General features: G+C 45.1%; 1 protein-coding gene across 2 annotated transcripts in view; it reads left to right on the forward strand.

Moving 5' to 3' along the window:
• Nucleotides 1-19,729, forward strand: part of Trpm6 (transient receptor potential cation channel, subfamily M, member 6) — a 144,330-nt gene that overhangs the window by 73,085 nt on the left and 51,516 nt on the right. For both annotated transcript variants that reach the window (XM_005408321.2, XM_013506547.1), the window contains exons 20-25: nt 803-931; nt 2,529-2,780; nt 4,579-4,753; nt 5,610-5,724; nt 11,082-11,275; nt 15,389-15,521. In XM_005408321.2, the coding sequence (XP_005408378.1) occupies nt 803-931; nt 2,529-2,780; nt 4,579-4,753; nt 5,610-5,724; nt 11,082-11,275; nt 15,389-15,521 (998 nt within the window). The remainder of the gene's footprint in view (nt 1-802; nt 932-2,528; nt 2,781-4,578; nt 4,754-5,609; nt 5,725-11,081; nt 11,276-15,388; nt 15,522-19,729) is intronic.

The raw sequence follows: 19,729 nt of genomic DNA on the forward strand, positions 1-19,729 counted from the left end.
AGGACTGCACGGTCCATACATAGGTGGTGACAGTGTAAACTGCTAAGACTTTTCAGCTGGATAATCTGGTAATGTTTATCTTAGTTTTAAATGTGTGTGCCCAGCTACAAGGGAATGTATCTTAAGAAAATAAGAGTATTAGATAAGACTGTAAGCTATTAGTCACTCTGCAGATATGTTGTAATTCTTTGGATAGATTAGAGTTTAGTAATAATGTATACAGTTAGCAATTAAGCATTTGGGGAATGGCTATCATGTGTCCGGCTGAGTGTTGATAATAAAAATATTCATAATCATTCCTCAAATACAAGAGCTAAGGTTGGGTAAATATTTAAATCAATATAAAATAAAACTCAGGGCAGCAGTACATGTCACAGTTCATCACGTTTGGAAAGACGCATCCACTGCACCACCTCTGTCACGCTGGCACCCAAGATGTGTGTGTTCCAGCTGGGCGCGGGTGTGTGCCTCTCCCCGGCTTGCTGTCAGCTGCCGTTGCCCACGCTGTGATGTGCAGGGCCCTGGGAATGCCGGTCAGCAGGTAGCAGCTGGAGACAGGGTCTCCTCCCATGCATCTGAGAACTTATTTTCATGCTTGTCACCAAATGCCTAGACCAGAAAACTGTAGATTCTTGTGCTTGCTTGGATACCAGGTCATCAACAGTCACAAGTGGGTCCTAGTGTTATTCTCGGGTTATCATGCTGAAATTCATGTCTGTGTTTCTTCACGGTTCTGTCTGCATCTCCTTGGCCCCCTGTGTCTCCCTTCACTCACATCCAGGGCGTGTGTGTCCCCTCACAGATGGCATACTTGGCATTCCTCATGCTGTTCACTTACACTGTGTTGGTGGAGATGCCGCCCCAACCTAGCGTGCAAGAGTGGCTTGTTATCACTTACATCTTCTCCAGTGCTATTGAGAAAGCCAGGGAGGTGAGTTTCTCTTCTGCCTTTGCCTTCTGCAACCCTTTGGAGGGAAGAAGTGTTCTTGTCCCTGCTGATGAGACGGGGCAGCAAGGCTGAGAAGGAGAGAGAAAATGCCAGTCCTGACTGGCAGATGATAGAAAAGATATCTAGGGGAAAATTCCTGATTTCAACCCTTTATTCTTGCCACATACTTTACGCTGGCATTGGACTTTGTTTTTTTTTTTTGTTTTTTTTTTCTCCGTTACCGGGAACCGAACTCACGACGTTGCGCTTGCCAGGCAGGCGCTTTGCCGCTGAGCTAAATCCCCAGCCCGGCATTGGACTTTGAAAGGCATTATCTTTGAAGCGGACATCTTAGTATGCTTATCAGCCCTACAGTTGTAGCGATGGTCATTGAACTCTCCAACTATTTGATTACCATCAAGTGGCTTTTTTTGTAGGACTGATTTTTATGGCCTAGTGTTATCTGTGTATTAGGAATTTCACTGCACAGAGTGGCACATAAATAGCCAGTGTTACATGATAGATAAGGAAAGAATGCATGGTGTTGAAAGCATGCAATCTTGAAAACCGAAGCTAAAACTGTAGTCCAAGAAACAAAGCCAAACAAAATTTTAATTTCTAGGTTGAGTTAATTTTCTAATGCTATTGTAACTACATTCACAAATAGTTTTAACCTAAGACTTAGACATCAGTGTATATGTATTTTTTCTTTTAAAGTGATAAAAATAACAAAGCAACAACAATGAAGACAAAAACAAACAACACAAAGACAACATGCATTCACATACATTTTGTCCTAGACATATAAAATTTGACTGCATTATATATAAATAAATGCATTCTTAGTAAAAATATGTACATTACTTGCTAGTTACCTATATGCAGTTTACAGACTGCAGAAAATAATTCAAGAGATAATGTTATCTGAGCTCTCCATTTTATACACTTCATGGAGGCAGGTCTACTTACATGTAGGTTTTGCCTGATATAGTATTTCCTTGGTACTTTCTCACAGCAGTGAGCTCCAGCTTGTCGGCACCTCACTGGGTAGCAGTTGTAGGAGGACACACAAGGGTCCTTGGCTTCAGCATAGTCTGCCGGGCCTCGTGAGACGGACTTGTGCACTTGCTGCGCAGATCCATTGCAGTACTGGCTTTTAAATGTCTCGCTACTTCTTCAGGTCAATTTAGGATTAGTGAGAGCTAGGAAAAGCACTTTAGTTTTTCAGAAAAATTATAGTTGAGTTTTCAAGTGACTCTCCAGTATGAATGGCTTAATTTTTATTATTGTAACCAATAGGCATGAAATATGATTATTTAAAGAATTCAGTTCGGAGGGTAACTGAAGTCTCAGTTCTGTGTGGTGTTTTAGATCAGACTTTAAAAGGATCAGGGGGTGTACTAAGGAGGTAAGGGTGCTGGAATTCTTGGGTCATTGGCACCTCTTCCCCGCCCGCTTGGGAGCGTGCCAGGTAATGCAATGCTGTGTCAGGCCCGCTACCACATTCTTCGTTTTTTTCATTTCTTGTCTGATCTAAGCAGACTGTATTACCTCTGAACCAGAACTCCATTCTGTGAAGTTTCTCTCTTTCTTCTTTTAGATCTGTATTTCAGAGCCGGAGAAGTTTACTCAAAAGGTGAAAGTGTGGATGAGTGAGTACTGGAACCTAATGGAAACTGTGGCCATTGGTCTGTTTTCAGTTGGTTTTTGCCTCCGGTGGGGTGACCCTCCTTTTTACACAGTGGGGAGGCTGATCTACTGCATAGACACCATTTTCTGGTTCTCCCGGCTCATGGACTTCTTCGCGGTGAATCAACATGCAGGTCCCTATGTCACTATGATTGCCAAGATGGTAAGTCAGGCTGGCTTCAGATGTGAGCGCTCCTCTTGAGGGGTTTTACCTGATTTCACGGTTCCCATGTAACACTTTGCCTTGTGGAGTTATTTCTAAAAGCACAGACAGCGAGACCTTCTCATCACTGCTTCCTGTGTAGCTGCAGACTTCTGTTTAACAGATGTCCCTGGGTAGCAGACTGGGCACTTAATCTGGATACTCAGCTTACCCCACTGGTTAGGCCCAGACGATGCAGATTTGAGTTCAGTTAGTCCCGGGACAGAGTTCCCCAGCGCTAGATTTATGTGAATCTGTAACCAATACTAGTATTCTCTGCGAAAATGTCCCTTATTATTACTCACTGGCTTGCTTTCCTCACCGCAGTGTTACACAGTGCTTGCTGTGGACCACACACTCGCTAAGTCCTTTGGATGTCTTGATCACTGAACTCTGTCACAGCTTTAGGAAATATTTTCATGAAGAAAGGTGGAGGCGATGTAAATTTTTCCAGGGCAGTGCAGGGAAGCCCAGACCATAGGTGGGCCAGCTGGCTTCACCTGTCCCCTGAGCTTGCTGTGCAGCATGTCCCTGCCTGTCCCCTCACCTACTGTGCTCTGAGCTGACTGTTCTTGAGTACCTGAGACCCCTCTAGAAGCACAGTTTCAGACCACCCATGGCTTTGCCTTCCGGAAGTCTCAGTGCAGGGAAGCAGCAAGTTCTGGAGAGGGAGGGAAAAGGGGAAATAGAGAAGGTTGACAGAGAGGGGAGGGCTACCGGGCTCCAAAGACAGACTTTCCTTCTTTGCCCTTTTCTCTTAAACCGGAAGTGTGTTCTCTGGCCTTGGTAACATCGGTACTTATCAGGTGGACCATGCTGAGGAAACTGGTGCACCTCAGGACTTTTCTCCTTAAAGCAGGGTTCACCGAGTGCTCTGTCCTGACTCAGGGATGTAGGGTCCCTCTATTTTGTGACATAGCCATGTCAGTTTGTGGCTTCTAAGGTCTCCCATGGCAGGGAATGAGGATGATGAAGAAAGTCCAATGGTTTTTGAGTTTTGAACCCAAGTAACTATCAACTCACTGCCCAGTGACTGGAATGGGCCCCATGGCCCCAGCCTAGTGGAAGCGAGCTAAGAAGTGTAGAGACACTCAGATAGATTGAGCTTATGTGTGTTTAGCAAGTGAAAGGAAATGGGACCGATCAATTTCTGAGTCTTAGTTCCAGAAAGTAACCCTGGGAAGAAGGAGGCATTGGGCTGATCTGAATATACTTGATTTATTTTTTTCTTTTCCTAAACTAATTTCTGGTCCAACTATTGAAAAGTTGGATGCTAGGTCATCAACCGCTGTTCACATTTTATGACTGCTTCAAGACAGAAGTGCACATTTTTTAGTCTCAGCAAATTTATGTGTTTCCAAAGATCACATTGGCTTGAAACATGTATGTGCAGGAAAAAAGAGCAAACAAAATAGTTCAGCCGTAGAAAATCCAGCTGTCTGTGGACTAGGACATTTTAGTGAATGAGTAGATAGTCTTTTTTTCTTGTCCTCTGTACTAGGTTAAACCCAGGGTTTTTGCACTGAGCTACATTCCCAGCCCTTTTTTTATTTTGAGACAGGGTCCTGCTAAATTGCCCAGGCTGGGCTTGAACTTGAGATGCTCCGACCTCAGCCTGTCAGAGCGCTGGGATTACAGGTGTGCATACCACACTCCAGTCTTATTATTGATCAGTATGGTTATGGTGGTTATGAGAGTTTGATTTGCTTTGCATTTCAAGTCAGTGGTAAAACTCTGGTTGCACGGTACTGTTTTGCAGAGTGCAAACATGTTCTACATTGTGATCATAATGGCCATCGTCCTTCTGAGCTTTGGAGTGGCGCGCAAAGCGATCCTTTCGCCGCGGGAGCCTCCTTCTTGGAAACTTGCTCGAGATGTTGTGTTTGAGCCGTACTGGATGATGTATGGGGAGGTCTACGCTTCGGAGATAGATGGTACACATGGGGTTTTGACATGATGCGGAAATTGAATCTTTATAGATGCTCAGGGAAAAAGGAAAATCAGGAAAGTAACCAACTGAGTCCCTTCCCTTCCCTCCCCTCCCCTCCCCTCATTTCCCTTTCATTTATTTAGACAGGGTCTTGCTATGTAGTTCAGGCTGGCCTCGAACTCATAACAGTCCTCCTTCCTCAGCCCCCCTAGCGTGGGATTACAGGCGTGTGCCACCATGGCCAGCTGAATGTTTTAGTTTATTAGTTCGTGTTTGTGACGCATAATGTCTCCATTCCTCGTGTGGAGAACACGTCTCCATCCCCTTCCCCTCCCCTTGGCCTCTCTCTCGACACCCTTGTTTCCACACACGTTTGCAGTACGAAGGATCAGTCTTTGTGTGGAGTCAGTGCATGTACACAACACATCCTAATTCCTTTTCGTCCTCTCGTATCCCTTCCTCTCCCCCCTCTCTCTACATTTTGATCCCCTTCACCTGTGAGAGCAATCTGTCTCCTTACTTCCTATTATCTGTCTTATTCTCCTCTTTATTTTTACTCTGGCTTCCTCACGTAAGAGAAACCATATGATATTTAAGCTTGTGTGTCTGATTTATTTCACTGAAGGTTATGGCCTCCAGGTGCATCTGTTTGCCTGCAAATGACTCAAGATTATCATTCTTTATGGCACAGTAGTACTCCACTGTGTGTGAATATCACATTTTCTTTATTCATTCACCTGCTGAAGCTGAAGAGTGGAAAGTTTGTGATGTTCTGCCAAGTTAGCATGTTATGTGTCTGCTCAGGGGCCTGGGACTGTGATGTTCCTCATTTCCCACTCTCCTAAATCCTTCCTTTGTAGTTTGTGAGGAGCAGCCCTCCTGCCCCCCGGGCTCCTTCCTGACTCCGTTCCTGCAGGCCGTCTATCTCTTCGTGCAGTACATCATCATGGTGAACCTGCTGATCGCATTCTTCAAGTAGGTGACTTAATTAAAGATGATTCTTTTATTTAAATAAAAATGGGGAGGGGCATATCGAGTGGACTCGCGAGCATATGACGCGTGTGGCCTTTGGCTGCCGTGTGTCCTATGTTTTACCACGGTAGCCTTAAAGCATGGGCACGAAGCTCCTGGCAGAAGGGGTAAGGGCACGGGGAAGCAGGGACCTCACAGAGAGTGCGGTGGCAGCGGTGAGAAGCAGAGAGTTGGGCGCCCAGGACGAAGCCGAGCCCGGCGCTGGCTGCAGATGTGGGTCACTGTCGCGGTCGAGTGTCTCTGGGCGCAACCGTTGCTCTTCTGTATTTATTCTGTCTTCCGTGACCATGCGTGTTTTCATGTACATGGGGACGAGTCCTGCGCACACCGCTAGCCCAGCGTTCCTTAGGCTTTAGTCCTCGGACTGCACCCTTCTCTCGAGAGCCGGAAGCGCAGCGCGTTCCCCAGGCTCCCAGTCTCCCAGCTCTCGGCCTCTCCCCTTGTCACTCTGAGCTGCGGGGACTCAGCCTCCCCCGCGGAGTATTTCTTGCCGCCTGCGGCTGCCACAGACCCCCCGATTTACTCTCTGCTTGTGTTGTTGGCTCTTCGCTTTTGCTGTCCACCCACACCCTTGGAAACACCCCTCGGCGGATGTCACTCCCGCGCCAGCCTCATTCCCGCTGCCTCTTTCCTCCGGGCCAAAGTCGTGACCTGAGCCCTGAGCGGCCCTGGTGGCCTGCCTTCCCGTGGTTTCTCAAGTCCCCTGCGGCCACGCTCGCCACCGTGGAGACGTTGCTCTAACACCTTTTTAAAAATTAGGTCCGCCCCAAGCACCCCAGTGAGAGACTCAGCTCCCCTTCCCCGCCATCTGCAGAACGCCCGGTGCTCCTCCCCGCCCGCTTCCCGCTCACTGCAGGACGTGCAGGCAGACCTTCTGTTCCCTTCACGGTTTTCCGTTGCCTGACTCCGCTCCGCAGCACAAGCTGCACAAGGACAAGCCACTTCGCTTTCTTTGTTTTAAGACCATCTTTATTTTATCGCTGTACCTCAGAGCTATATAATGATCCCACTCGTCATAGGGAATTTGTGTCTGTACATGATATACCTTGGTTCTTTTTTTCCCATTCCCATCCCCCCCTTCAGCCCCTCTTCCCCTCCTTATTTACAAAAGCTTTGGTTCCATTTTCCCTTCTATTTCTTTTTTCTTTTCCCTTCCCTCCCCCATTTCTTATTCCCCCTCTCATTTGAACATTTTCTTCCCATTTCCCAAAATCTATTACACATTTTGGTCCTTATTTACACTTGCAGTTTCTCACATCAGAGAAACCATGTGGTATTTAAACGTGTGTCCGGTTTATTTCACTTCAGAGTGTGTCTTCAAGGTGCATCCATTTAGCTAGAAATGTTGCAAGCTTATCCTTTTATGGTAGAGTAGTACTTTATTGTAGAAAAAAACCCACATTCTTTATCTATTCATCAGTTGATGGGCATTTGGGCTGTTTTCAAGATTTGGCTATTACAAACTGTGCTGCTATAAACATGAGGATGCATATATTGCTGTGGTATGATGCTTTTAATTTTTTCAGGAAGACACCAAGAAGGGAAATAGCTGGGTGGAATGAGACCTCTAATCCTAGTTTTTTGAGGAATCTCCACACTGATTTCCACAGTGTTGCCCAGTCTACATTCCCACCAACAGTGGAGAAGTGTTCTTTTTTCCCCACAAACCCACAAGCATTTGTTATGGGTTGATTTCTTTCTTTCTGGAGTGAGATTGAATCTCGGTGTTGTTCTAATTTGCATCTCTTGAATAACTGGTGATTGAACATTTTTTCATATATTTATTTGTCATTTTTCCATCTTCAACTGAGAAGTACCTATTTCAGAGGCCTATTTTTTTGGGGGGGGGGTTTTCTCTGGTAACGGGAACCGAACTCACAACCTTGCACTTGCCAGGCAGGCGCTTTGCCGCTGAGCTAAATCCCCAGCCCCAGAGACCTATTTTTGGATTGGGTCTTTAAATTTGGGACATCTGATTTTTTGAGTTCTTTATATATTCTAGATGGTAGTCCTTTGTCTGAGGAACTGCTGGCAAAAATTTGTTCCTGGTGGTTTCTCTTGCTGTGCAAAAGCTTTTTAATGAGATGAGATCCCAGTTGTTTACTCTTTGTGGTAGTTCCTGTGTGATCGGGGTTTTGTTCATGAAATCTTTGCCTACACCTATGTCTTGAAGGTTCTACCTATTCTGTCTTCTAGCAGATTTAGTGTTTCTGTGTTAGTATTTTGATCTTTGATCTTTTTCAGTTTTAGTTTAGTGCATGGTGATAGACATGGGTCTAGATTTAGTCTTTGGCATGTGGAAAGTTGGTTTCTCCAGCCCCATTTATTAAAGAAGCTATCTTTCTTCCAGTAAAAGTATTTGGCTCCTTTGTCAAAGATAAGCTAGATGAGTATGTTTGCAGTTGTGTCTACATCTTCTAATTGATTCCATTGATCCTTGGGTCTGTTTTTTTGCCAGTTCCATGCCATTTTTATCACAGTAGCTTTGTAGTATAATTTCAAGTCAGGAATTGTGATGCCCTCTGCCTTGCATTTGTTGTCCAGAATTACTTTTGCTATTCTAGGTCTCTTCTGGTTCCAAATGAGCTGTAGGATTGTTTTCTCTAATTCTGTGAAGTATGTATTGGTATTTTATTGGAATTGCATTAAATCTGTATAACAATTTTGGAAGTATGGTCATTTTCATTATATTGGCTCTTCCTACCCAAGAACAAGGGATATCTTTCTATTTTCTGATATCCTCTTCAATCTCCTTTTTATCAGTACTGTAGTTTTCAGTGTAAAGTTCTTTTACTTCCTTCATTGGATTCTTAGGTATTTCATTTTTTGTGTGAAATTGTGAAGGACGTGGTTTCCTTAATTTCTCTCTCTGTGAGTTTGTTATTTGTGTACAGGAATACTATTGATTTTTGAGTGTTGACTTTTTATCCAGCTATGAGACCGAATTTGGTTATTAAATCTAGAAGTCTTTTAGTAGAGTTTGTGGGGTACAAGTAATTTTCTACTTTGTTTTACTTATAAGTTTGTCCCAAATATGTCTGAAGCATTTGTTTAATACACATTGAGTAGATGAAAGAAATCAAATGAAGCCGGGGAAAGCAGATGACACTTTCTAAAAACCTTTTCTATGCCACTCTGTTGGGGTATTTTATTCACTGATTATCTCAGAGAAGAGAGAAAGATAAGAAAGGGAACATTAATGCTTACAATCAAAGAAAGTAGAGAAGGAGGGGGCTGGAGGTCGACAAAAAATTCAAGATACTTTTACAAAAGGCTGCTGTTGAAGAGAGCATCCCTTCCTAATTGTTTTAAGCCTATTACATCAGCTAACATTTCTCTTAGCTCTGCTTAGGACCTTACGATAGTTTTGGTGATCAGATCTAGTCAGTTTTTGAAAATTCAAATAATTCTAAGAGACTGTGAGGTTTTTATTTCTCAAAAAATGGAAGGTATTGCCAGGTTTCTCCTATATAAGAAACTCAAAATATAAATAATTTAAAGAACAAAATAAAGCAGATGATAAGAGCCGGGCGTGGTGACACATGCTTGTAATCCCAGCACTCCAGGAGGCTGAGGTAGGAGGATTGTTGTGAGTTGGAGACCAGCCTGGGCTACAAAGTGAGCTCCAGGCCAGCCTGAACTGCGTAGCGAGACCCTGTCTCAAAAAGACAAAAAAACCAAAAAACAAAAAAACAAAAAAACAATCCCACCAGATGATAGGACCAGGGAGGCAGACTTGTGGGGATGGGAAGAGGGTGTGGGATGAGAGAGGGGAGGGCAAGTACAAACCATCGGGGTGTGGCATGCGTGTGTACTGGTTCCCCAGGCTGGGTGAAATTATTACTTACCACAAATATATACTAATAAGAAGGAAATTTAAAAAAAGGAAGGTGTCTGGAGTCGTGGAGAAATCCTTGCATAGATCATCCTCTCCTGCAGGAGGGGACCATGCTGGGAACCAAACACCCTGAGAGATCCCAGGCCTCACTCTTTATCCGGGGCCTTTTGGGACTGAATCCTTTGCACCAACTAGAAAGAGCCTGAGCCACGCTGTGACGGTGGCCACCTGCTGGCGGGCAGGCTGCAATCGAGTGGCCTTCAAACGGGACGGTGCCTGAGAACCAGGGCAGGGCTTGGCCGGCTGCACACCGCTCTGGGTTTGTCATTCACGGTCGCGGGGAGGGCCTGCTTAGAGACGCACTGTTCTAGCATGGTTTTCTGTGTGTCCATCCTTGACTCACTGCCGTGTGAAACATCCTCTTCCTTCTCATCCTTTGCTGGCTTCTTCTAGATAGCTCCGGTTTGTTCTCTTTATCATAGCTCAGGTTAGGTTGGCGGCAAATCCGGTCCCCTACTCCAGGTCTACCCTGCTGTCTCTCTCAGAAGCAGCTAAGCTTTGTTAGTCTAAGCAAAAGATGCTCTGTCGCCCTCCCTCATGTGTTGTGTGCTGAAGTAACTAAGGACGGTGCATTTTCTTAAATACCCAGACCACCTGCCGTAATTCCCATCCTAAGTTCTATAATACCAATATTTACTTTCTTACTGATATAATTTAAGTGAAAGTCCAAAATAGACTGCCGAGAAGTTACTTTTATTGTAAGTTTAATCTTATTTACTGAGCTTCTACAAGAAAACCTACTTCTCGATTTATTTTAGGATGAATTGATTCTTCTTTTCTATTTCCTCTTCCTCAGCGATACTGTTCTGGCTGGGTGCTTTAACTAGAGTTGTTGTAGCAGTTCTCCTATTTGACCTTAAGAGCCTGTCTTCCTAAGGTTGCGGGAACATTAATGATGCTCACTGAGACCCACACATGATGGAGGAAAATGTTTCTTAGGTGATCGCGGGGCTGTTTCTGTTCATTGCGTCTCACAGGTTTCCATTTCCTTGTCTTTCGAAGTAATTTCTGCCTCTGCTCGTTATTCTGTGTAGCATAGCTTTTTTTTTGTCTTTTTTTTTTTTTTTTTTGAGACAGGGTCTCGCTCTGCAGTTCAGGCTGGCCTTGAGCTCACTTTGTAGCCCAGGCTGGTCTCGAACTCTTCAAACGATCCTCCTGCCTCAGCCTCCTGAGTGCTGGGATTACAGGCGTGCGCCACCACGCCTGGCTGGCATAGCTTATAATTAAAGGTGATTTGTGTATTTTGTTTGGCGGGAGAATTATAAATTCGGTGGCTGTTATTTGTGTATGGACCTTGGCTCACTGGTGTGAGTGTCCGGTGAAGCATCAGAAGAGCTGGGAGACAGACTCTGGCTCACAATCCCACATTAACACATCGCCCCTGTCTGTCTCCACCGCGCAGCAACGTTTACCTGGAGATGCAGTCCATTTCGAATAAGCTTTGGAAGTACAACCGCTATCGCTACACCATGACCTACCACGAGAAACCCTGGCTGCCGCCGCCCTTCATCGTGCTGTGCCATCTGGGCCTCCTCCTCCGCAGGCTGTGCTGCCACCGGGCTCCGCGGGACCGGGACGAGGGCGACGTGGGCCTGAGTAAGCGCTCCCGTGGGGCCGGAGAGGGGCGATGCTTTGCAAGACAGGGGCAGGAAGGAGCAAGCCCTGCCTGCATGTGTGCAGGTTTTAGTTCCTCCGAACTCCTGCTTCTTTGCTGACCTGGGAGCTCACACCCACTGCTCCTACAGCCGGGTGGCCTTCCCGGTGGCCTTCCTGTGGAGCAAGAAGGAACAAGAGAAAGTCTTCACTCAAGGCTTTGGGGCGCAGCGCGGTGGAAAGCAGGGCTTTGCTTGACAGAGCGACCTGAGCCTCCTTATTTCTTTGGGTTTTGGAGTGGGTTCTGCAAGGGATGTTTCTTCTTTTCGGGATCTTTTCAACTCAGGGTGCAGAAATATGAAAATATGGCTTCTCACTTTGTTTCTTTTAAAAAATTGAACATCTAGATATTTTGACATTTTCCCAGTGTATTTTGTGTGGCCAGATCTTTCTGGTTCTGTTTTTGGTTTTTCCTTTTTCCGACGCCGGGGCTCACAGGCACGCCGTCAGGCACACTGCCCAAGCACCGAGCTGCAGTCGGCGCTGTTCAGCCAGATCTCGACTGTGCGCGCTGTTCGCTTGCATACCGTTTCCATAGGAAAACGCTGCATCTCCTGGTTTTCAGATCGGTTGTCCCTGTCAGGCAGTCCCACAGTTGGCACCGGGCCCATCTGTAGATAATCTCTACGTACACAGGGAGTTGGCGAAATAAAGTCAATCCTTTATTCAGATTCTCAAATCCAAAATAACCTCTGAATGATGCGTAGTTGTTTTCTTCATAAACGAGAGCAAGGTTCATCTGGCCTGAGGAGCCGGAGAAGAGGGAACTTAGGTAAAGTCATTTACCCTTCCCATCGCTTCTGATGGGAAGTTGATTGGTTTTGCTGTGCTGGCCTGAACCCAGTAGTTTACTTATTTTATATGTACTATATTCTCTAAAATTAGAAAGGAAAATTCCTATTCTAAAGTAGTCCTGATTCTATCAGTTTCCGATACTGTAAGGGAGGGTGGGTTATTCACACACTTAGGGGGGTCCTTAGGGCGCAGGTCACCCTTGTGCTGCGTGCGATCGAAAGTGCAGTACACTTTTGTGTGCAGTAGTTGGCTGTATTGTACTCCCCACCCCCCGAGTCATTTTGAAGATGCCTTTGATTTCTTCCTAAGAGATTTTGCTTTTATAAGGAAGCTAAAGTACAACTAAAGTTAACTTGAACGTTTATGATTGCACTGTAAGTTTTAGGCTTTTCTTTCTTTCTTTTTTTTTTTTTTTTCTGGTACCGGGAATCAAACTCATGACCTTGCGCTTGCTGGGCAGGTGCTGTGCCGCTGAGCTAAATCCCCACCCCCAAATTCTAGGCTTTTAATAGAGAGCCTACCCAGACATGAGCTGCAGAACCACTGAGACCTAATAGAAGAGGGAGTCACTTAGGAGAACCTGGAACTGACTAGAGTTTACTCAAATTTCCTAGTGCTCTATGAAAGAAATTTTCCTGGGATCATCTTTAACTGGGCTTTTGGGACGTTTCCATATAAAACTTTGGGACATTTTCCTGGCCTTTGTGTTAGAGACGTTTACCAGCAGGGTAGCAGTGCCACCTGGCGGACAGTTGCAGGAACAAGCCACATACGGCAAGGCGCTTCACCGCAGACTCACTGTGGCAATCGCAGTTTTCATGCTGAAGGAGAAACTTTGGTGCACAGACATCAAGCTGAGTGCGGCGGGGGAGACTGGATTTTTCAGTGTCTGAAAAATTCCTCCATGACGTATAAAGCAGAAAGCGCTCTGTGCCTCAAGCCAGATATTATTTTCTTCGAGCTACATTTTTCAGTTAAAAATTAATATTCATTGTCCTTTGCTTTACTGGAAGATGATGAAACATTTGCGCCTTTAATAAATGTGGTAGGAATGTAATCACGATCTTCCTCCTGACTTAAACCACTCATGAAAGAGAACTTTCCCAGTGTATCCTTTTAGCAACGTCATTTATATTTTTATATTTTCCAAACATTAGAAGCTGGCTTAAAATATGATGTATTAGCCCCCTAGAGAAGAGCGAGGGCCATGGTGGTGGACCGAATGCTGAAGTTTGAGGAGGATTCGCAGGAGCTTCAAAATATCACACAACGATGTATCTTTCTGAGAGTTAATTCTGTCAGAGAAGGTATACAGCCTGGATTGGTCATTAGCTGGTAATAGTAATATCTTTTTTTCCATGGAAGGGTGTAATAGATACGAGCTCAGTGTAACAAGGTGAAACTTCCTTATACTTACTGGATTAATTTCAACAGAGTTTGCCTTCTTTTAACCTTGATTTTTAGGGAACAATAGGAGAGGCCCAGCCTGGTGTTTCTAACTGTGTTATACATCTCTTCTGCAGGAATACAATGTGACGAAGTCATGGCCTTTTATTGCATGAGCGACAATTTACCATTTTTAATGTAGGTGGGAGAAAAGCTACTTGTACCCCATCTTACTGGACTCATGTTTCTGTGCTAAAATACCTGAGGCTAGGTACTTTATAAAGAAAAAAGGTTACAGTTGACTTTTGAACACCAAGAATTTGAACTGTGAGGATCCCTCTGTTGTCAGGTAGTCCCTTTAGAAATAGCCCGCCAATGAGAAGGATTCTAGGTCCTTCTTGCTTTGAACAAAGAATTGGCTGAGATAAGCCAGAGATGGTGCCAAAAGTTTATTTGGAAAGTGAGGAGGGAAGGGGTAAGGGAGAAACAGGCTCTAAGAGCAAACTAGGGCTGAACAAGAGAGAAAAGGATAAAAAAGCAAAAATAAAAGTACAGCCCATGTCTGGCAGACACAGGGTGAGTCACCCTGAGGAGTCAGGAGAGCTGGAGCCTCCTGGCCTCTGTCTCCTTATAGGTCGTTCACATCTCGTGGGAGTCCGCGAGAAGTTCCATATCCGGGCTCCTGGGAATTCTTTGGTGCGGTCCTGGGATGTTGTCATTGACAGATCCTGTTTATTTCTCCAGGAAGTTTTGCCAGCCCTGCCTCGTATATCATATCTCTTTGCAGACTTTTTTTTTTTTTTGAGATGCAATGACTTGAAAATATGCAAAGACCAACTGTAGTACCTACAAATGACAACATTAACGAAAAGCTAGATCTATCATGAATGCATAAAATATATGTAGTTAATAGTATATTTTATCCTTTACTCCCATAAAATATACACACAAGTATTAGAAAACATTAAAGTATATCAGAAGTATATGAACACAAACCATACCTGTTTCCTTTGGGAAGTAACGGCCATCCATGGTGCCCTTTGAAGTTGAGAGAAATATAGACAGATGTGTAAATGCAGTGTTAGACTGCTGCTGCCTAAGGTTGACTGCAGTAGGTACTGTCCTGCTGTGGTAATGCCCTGGCTACCACCTCTTGGGTTGTCGGGAGCCCCAGTACTGTGACCATCTCCTTAAATGCTTGCGACGCTGATTAGCATATGCATGGTCCAGCTCTCCAGTCAATTGCTTATCAAAGTAAAAAGGGGAACCTCTCATTGTTCTTATATATTTTTCACCATAGACTCATGTCTCATATAAAATGTGCTCATCGACTGTTTATGTTATCTGGAAGGCTTCTGGTCAGCAAGAATCTAAACTCCCATTTGGGGAGTCAAAGGTTAAATTCAAATTTTTGAGTGCATGGGCGTTGGTTCCTCTGAACTCCATGTTGTTCGGGAGGGTCCAGTGCGTTCTGCTCACAGTTTAGGAGGCTGAGGGTCCAAGTTTGGGCAGCTCTATATAGTTGGCTTCTAGTGAGGGTCTTCCGGTTGCTTCAGAACATGGCCGACGGCATGGGCGGGAGCACACATGGTAAAGGGGGCGTGGTGACAGAGTGAGACAGGAAGTGAGAGGCCAGCAGGGGCCGGGCCTGCTCCATTGTGGCCCCTGTGAGAACTGTCCGAATCGCTTCCAAGGATGGTGCCCCAGGATCTAAAGGCCCCACCACTGTGTCTCACCGCACTGGAAGCGGGCTGCCAGCCCGTGAGCCTTTTGGGGAAATACTCAAAGCATATCTGATCCATAGCGTACCCTGCATCAGCTTGCTATTAAGGGCAAAAAATGATTTTTTCATACGTATAAACCTTATTTCCACAGAACTGTACTTGAGTACAGAAGATCTGAAAAAACTTCATGATTTTGAAGAGCAGTGTGTGGAAAAATACTTCTATGAGAAGACAGAACATCTGAATTGTAGTTTTGAGGAACAAGTCCGAGTGACGTCCAAAAGGTAAAAAATATGTACCTTTAAAAAAAAATCCCCAAACTGCTACTACTAAAGTCTGATTCTACTCTAGAATGTCTAATGGAGTAGAAAGCTCCACTTGGAAATGCAGGCGCTTGAGAGCCACAGTGAAGCGTTTATGAGCGGATGTGATTCACTCGATCACTGCCTGTTTACCGAGAACCCACCCCGTTGCAGGCCTTCGTGTTGCTCGGCTTCGTGGTGAAGCTAGAAGAGCCGCTCTCACAGCAGTGCATGTGTATGGAGTTCGACAGGGAACGAGGGAGCTGGACAACAAAAAATAAGGAAACATGATTGAATACCAGTGAGTGAGTGAGCTGAGAGGAGAGATGGAGTGTTTTAGGGAGTTAGGAAATGGTGCCGTGCGATCTCTAGGTTGGGGATTGGGCTGCCTGAAGGGTCTGCAGAGGACAGGTCTGGAAGGAAAGAGAGGAATGCGGGTGGGGCCACCTGAGACGCCTGCTGTGCGGGCAGCAAGGCCCTGGGAGGCGTGTGGGAGCCCTCAGGTTGCTCGCCTGGGGGACGGGGCTGGGTGAGTTTCTTTCATTTCCTTTCCTGTGGCGGAAACAAAATAAATTTGAATGGTTGGGAAAATGGCCAACGGAGAGAGAGGAGCTACAGAACAAAGAGGAGGAGGTGATTTGCAAAGAGAAATCTGTGGGCAGCCAGGGTGAGGAGGGCCTGGGCTCCTCCCTCAGGAAAAGGATGACAAGGGTGTGCGGAGGAGGCAGACTGGGCAGATCCGCCCGGGAGGCGCAGCGCTGGAGGCAGAGGTGGCCTGGCCGAGGGTGGGAGGCAGAGGTGCGAGGAGAGGGCAGATGTGTTGGAGGAGGGGGATGTGTTGGAGGAGGGGGACGCGTTAGGGAGCGAGTGGGAACAGAGCGCTGTGGGCCTGGGGCTGACTGTGGGTGCCAGACTCTGTTCAGATGGGAAGAATGTGATTATACCCATTTCCTAAAGCACAGAATTGCTGTTGTAGGTGGAAGAAAACTCACACAAGTTAACAGTGTGCCTTCATTTCTGAGCACACACAAAACGGACTATAAATTGTTAAATCCAACTGTGCATGTCCAAATATTATTTAGTATTTTCTAATGTCCAAATATTATCAGATAGATTTGCGGAAATCCTCGTAGATGACTTTCTATAAAACTGAATCACACGAAGAACTTTGTGAATGGCTCACCAGAGGCATACGCCATAGTTGTGGAATCCTTTACTTTTTTGCCAATGTCATATTTCTGTAACTATGGAATATGTAGCTGGTTGAATTGCAGGTCATATTTCATATTGAGAAGAAGATGAATATCAGATAATGATTTGTGAATCCACAAAGTTCTATTTCATCTCAATACTATCTTTAACCCATAGGTGTATGAACTTCCATTTCCTTCTTTCACACTGTCCAGGTTCCGTTTCCCTCACCAAGTCACAGCCACCAATACTCACAGCTTGCAGGAGCAGAGGTTTATTTTGGCTCACAGTTTGAGCAGTTTCAGTCCATGGTCAGCTAGCTCAGCTGCAGGAATATTGGAAGGGCCTGGGCAGAGGACAGATGCTCCAGCTGGAAGCAGGGGAGCCAGGAGGACCTGGGGAGGGAGATGCACCCTTCCAGGTCAAGCCCCCAGTTCCTGCCTCTTCTGACCAGATCCCCACTCCCAGTAGCACATTCTGCTTTGAAGTCCCCGGATTCCAGTCAGTTCTTGATCTAAACCGTAACACACACTCTGTCTCCTTCCAGCTGTGTGCATTCAGCCCCAGGGGCCAACCTGGCTGTCATGTCTGTGTGATATATACACCCACGTTAGGAGTTTACAGAGTTTGGTCAAAGTTGTTCTCTGCCACTTACTAGCTATATGTTCTTGGGAAAATCTACTGAGCCTCTTTAGACCTGGGATTTTTTTTTTTTTTTTCCACTCTGTAAGACAGGCATGCAAATAGCCTCACTTTCTTGGGTTGCTGTGAGGATGAAATGAGGTAATGTAGATGGATTTGCACCAGTGCTATGGCTAATAAAGGTGCAAGAAAACTTAACTATTTGATGTAAAAATAGATTGTAAAAATGTGAGAGTAATTCCTTTTAAAATCTGAATTCTCACTAGGCATGATGGTACACACCTGTAATCCCAGCATTTGGGAGGCTGAGGCAGGAGGACTGCCATGAGTTCGAGGCTAGCCTGGGATACACAAGCAAGTTTAAGGCCAGCCTGCCCTATATAGTGAGACTGTCTCAAACAAACAAACAAAACCTCCAAAAACAAAAACAAAAAAATTTAAATTCCCTTTCAAACCTTAAGAAACAGGGAAGAGATAGATAAGATAAGGTCTACACCCCCCAAATAAAAGTTATAGAGTCCCTTACTTTAACCTATAAGGGTGAGGAAGGATTTGAGGTGCTCAGCTCTCCATGGATAGATTTGCCATCTAGGTAGACTCCTTTCAGGTACAGTGTGTGTTTCAGAGATCAGAAGGGGGACCAGGGAGACCACTTGAGAAGATGGCAGAGGGCAGATGGGTCCCACAGTCTGGCCAAGGTTGGTGTGGTGGGATTGAATGCATGAGATGGACTGGAGAGCTTAGTTACTAACATGGGTTAGGGATTAGATGGAACCAAGGGGGAGGATGGAGTCTAGGATGGCTCTAGGGTCTGGAGCAGGGGTAGCTGGGTAAAAACACTTCTAAGAGATAGAGTACAGTATAGCAAAGGTGTGCAGGAAAAGCAGTGAGTTTTAGATTTATTGAGCTTGAGATTCTTTGGGGACAGTTAGCTAGAGAGGTCCAGGAAGTTTTGGATGTATGGATATGAAGCCCTGGGTCAAGTTGGAACTGGATAAGGAGATCATCTGCCTCTGGGGAGAGTCAATTGTGAGAATCATCTGCCTACCTAGGAGTAAAAGGTATCTGTTATGGTTTGTGTCTGGATGTCCCCCAAAGCTTCATGTGGTCATGGGGGCGCTTTTCAGAGGCAGCTGAATCTACTTTGTCATTGATTCATTGTCTGGTGCTGGGATTTGGGGTGTGAGTGCTACACCTGCCCTAGGGTTGGTGGCCTACACTCAGTATAAGGGAGGGAAAGAGGATTGCTTCCCCCTCTCTTCCTCTCTTATTGCTTTTGTTGTCCTCTGCTACCGTGGATGGTTGCCTCTCTGATGCACCACCCTGCCTTGGAGCCAGCTGATTATGGACTGAAACCTCTACGAACTGTGAGCTAAATAAACCTTCCCTTTCTTAACTTTGGGTGTGGGGTATTTTTTCTCAGCAACGAGAAAAAAGTAACTAAGATGGTATCACAGAATAATAAAACAGAATGAGGAAACTCAGTGGGCTGAGGCTCCAACCCTAGTGGTGCCAATACCTGTGAAGTGTGCAGGGCAAGAGGAGTTCTTGGAAAAGATTTGATCAGAGAAGTAAGGTACAAGGAAAATTAGGAGAAGGTATGTCATAAGCCAAGGGAAGATAGAGTGAATGTGTGAGAAACAGGCATTTACAAACAAGTAACTCAATGATGATAGGACTAAAATCCTGAGAACATTAGTCATCACATGCCATTGTATATCTCTTGCATTCTTTCTTTAGGCTTTGAGGGGAAGATCAGAAGTTGGATGGGTATATGGCTTCCAAGGATACTTCCAGTGGGTTTTGAGTTTAGCTATGAAAGTCTAATTTAGCTTCAAAAGATCCTCCATTTCCCCTCTTAATAGAGTTGTTTCTCTGGCACCAATTTTAGTCGCCCATCTTGAGGTCTTTGCTGACAGCTCATATTGAGGTGTGGAAGAAAGGAGGGAACATTTTCTGAGGTAACTGAGCAGTAGGTTGGAGAGGGACGAAGGGGATTAGAAAGGCACTTGTGTGTCTGCCTGCTTCTGCAGAAGACACCACTTAGAATTAAATTGTAATTACATGAGTCCTGAGAGTGGATAAACGCAGTGCATTAAGGCTGCTTGTGGTCTTGCACCCCTTATTTGGAAAATTAGCTGTTTATTTTGTTTTAGGAGGAAAGGTTTCATTTGGTTCATGTAGCTTCTGTTCTGACCTCAGTTATGCAACCAGCTTTCTTCTGTCTGTGTTTTGCAGAGTAAGGAATTAAAATGCTTTTAGGAATTAAAAAAATGCTGTGGCTTCTACAAAGTTTAAAAATGTTCACATATAGAGAACTTCCATTCCTTAGTCATTCCAGGTGGATCTGAGTTTTA

The sequence above is a fragment of the Chinchilla lanigera genome, unplaced genomic scaffold (assembly GCF_000276665.1).
Source record: "Chinchilla lanigera isolate Chin_1 unplaced genomic scaffold, ChiLan1.0 scaffold00111, whole genome shotgun sequence".
NCBI classification, from domain to species: domain Eukaryota; kingdom Metazoa; phylum Chordata; class Mammalia; order Rodentia; family Chinchillidae; genus Chinchilla; species Chinchilla lanigera.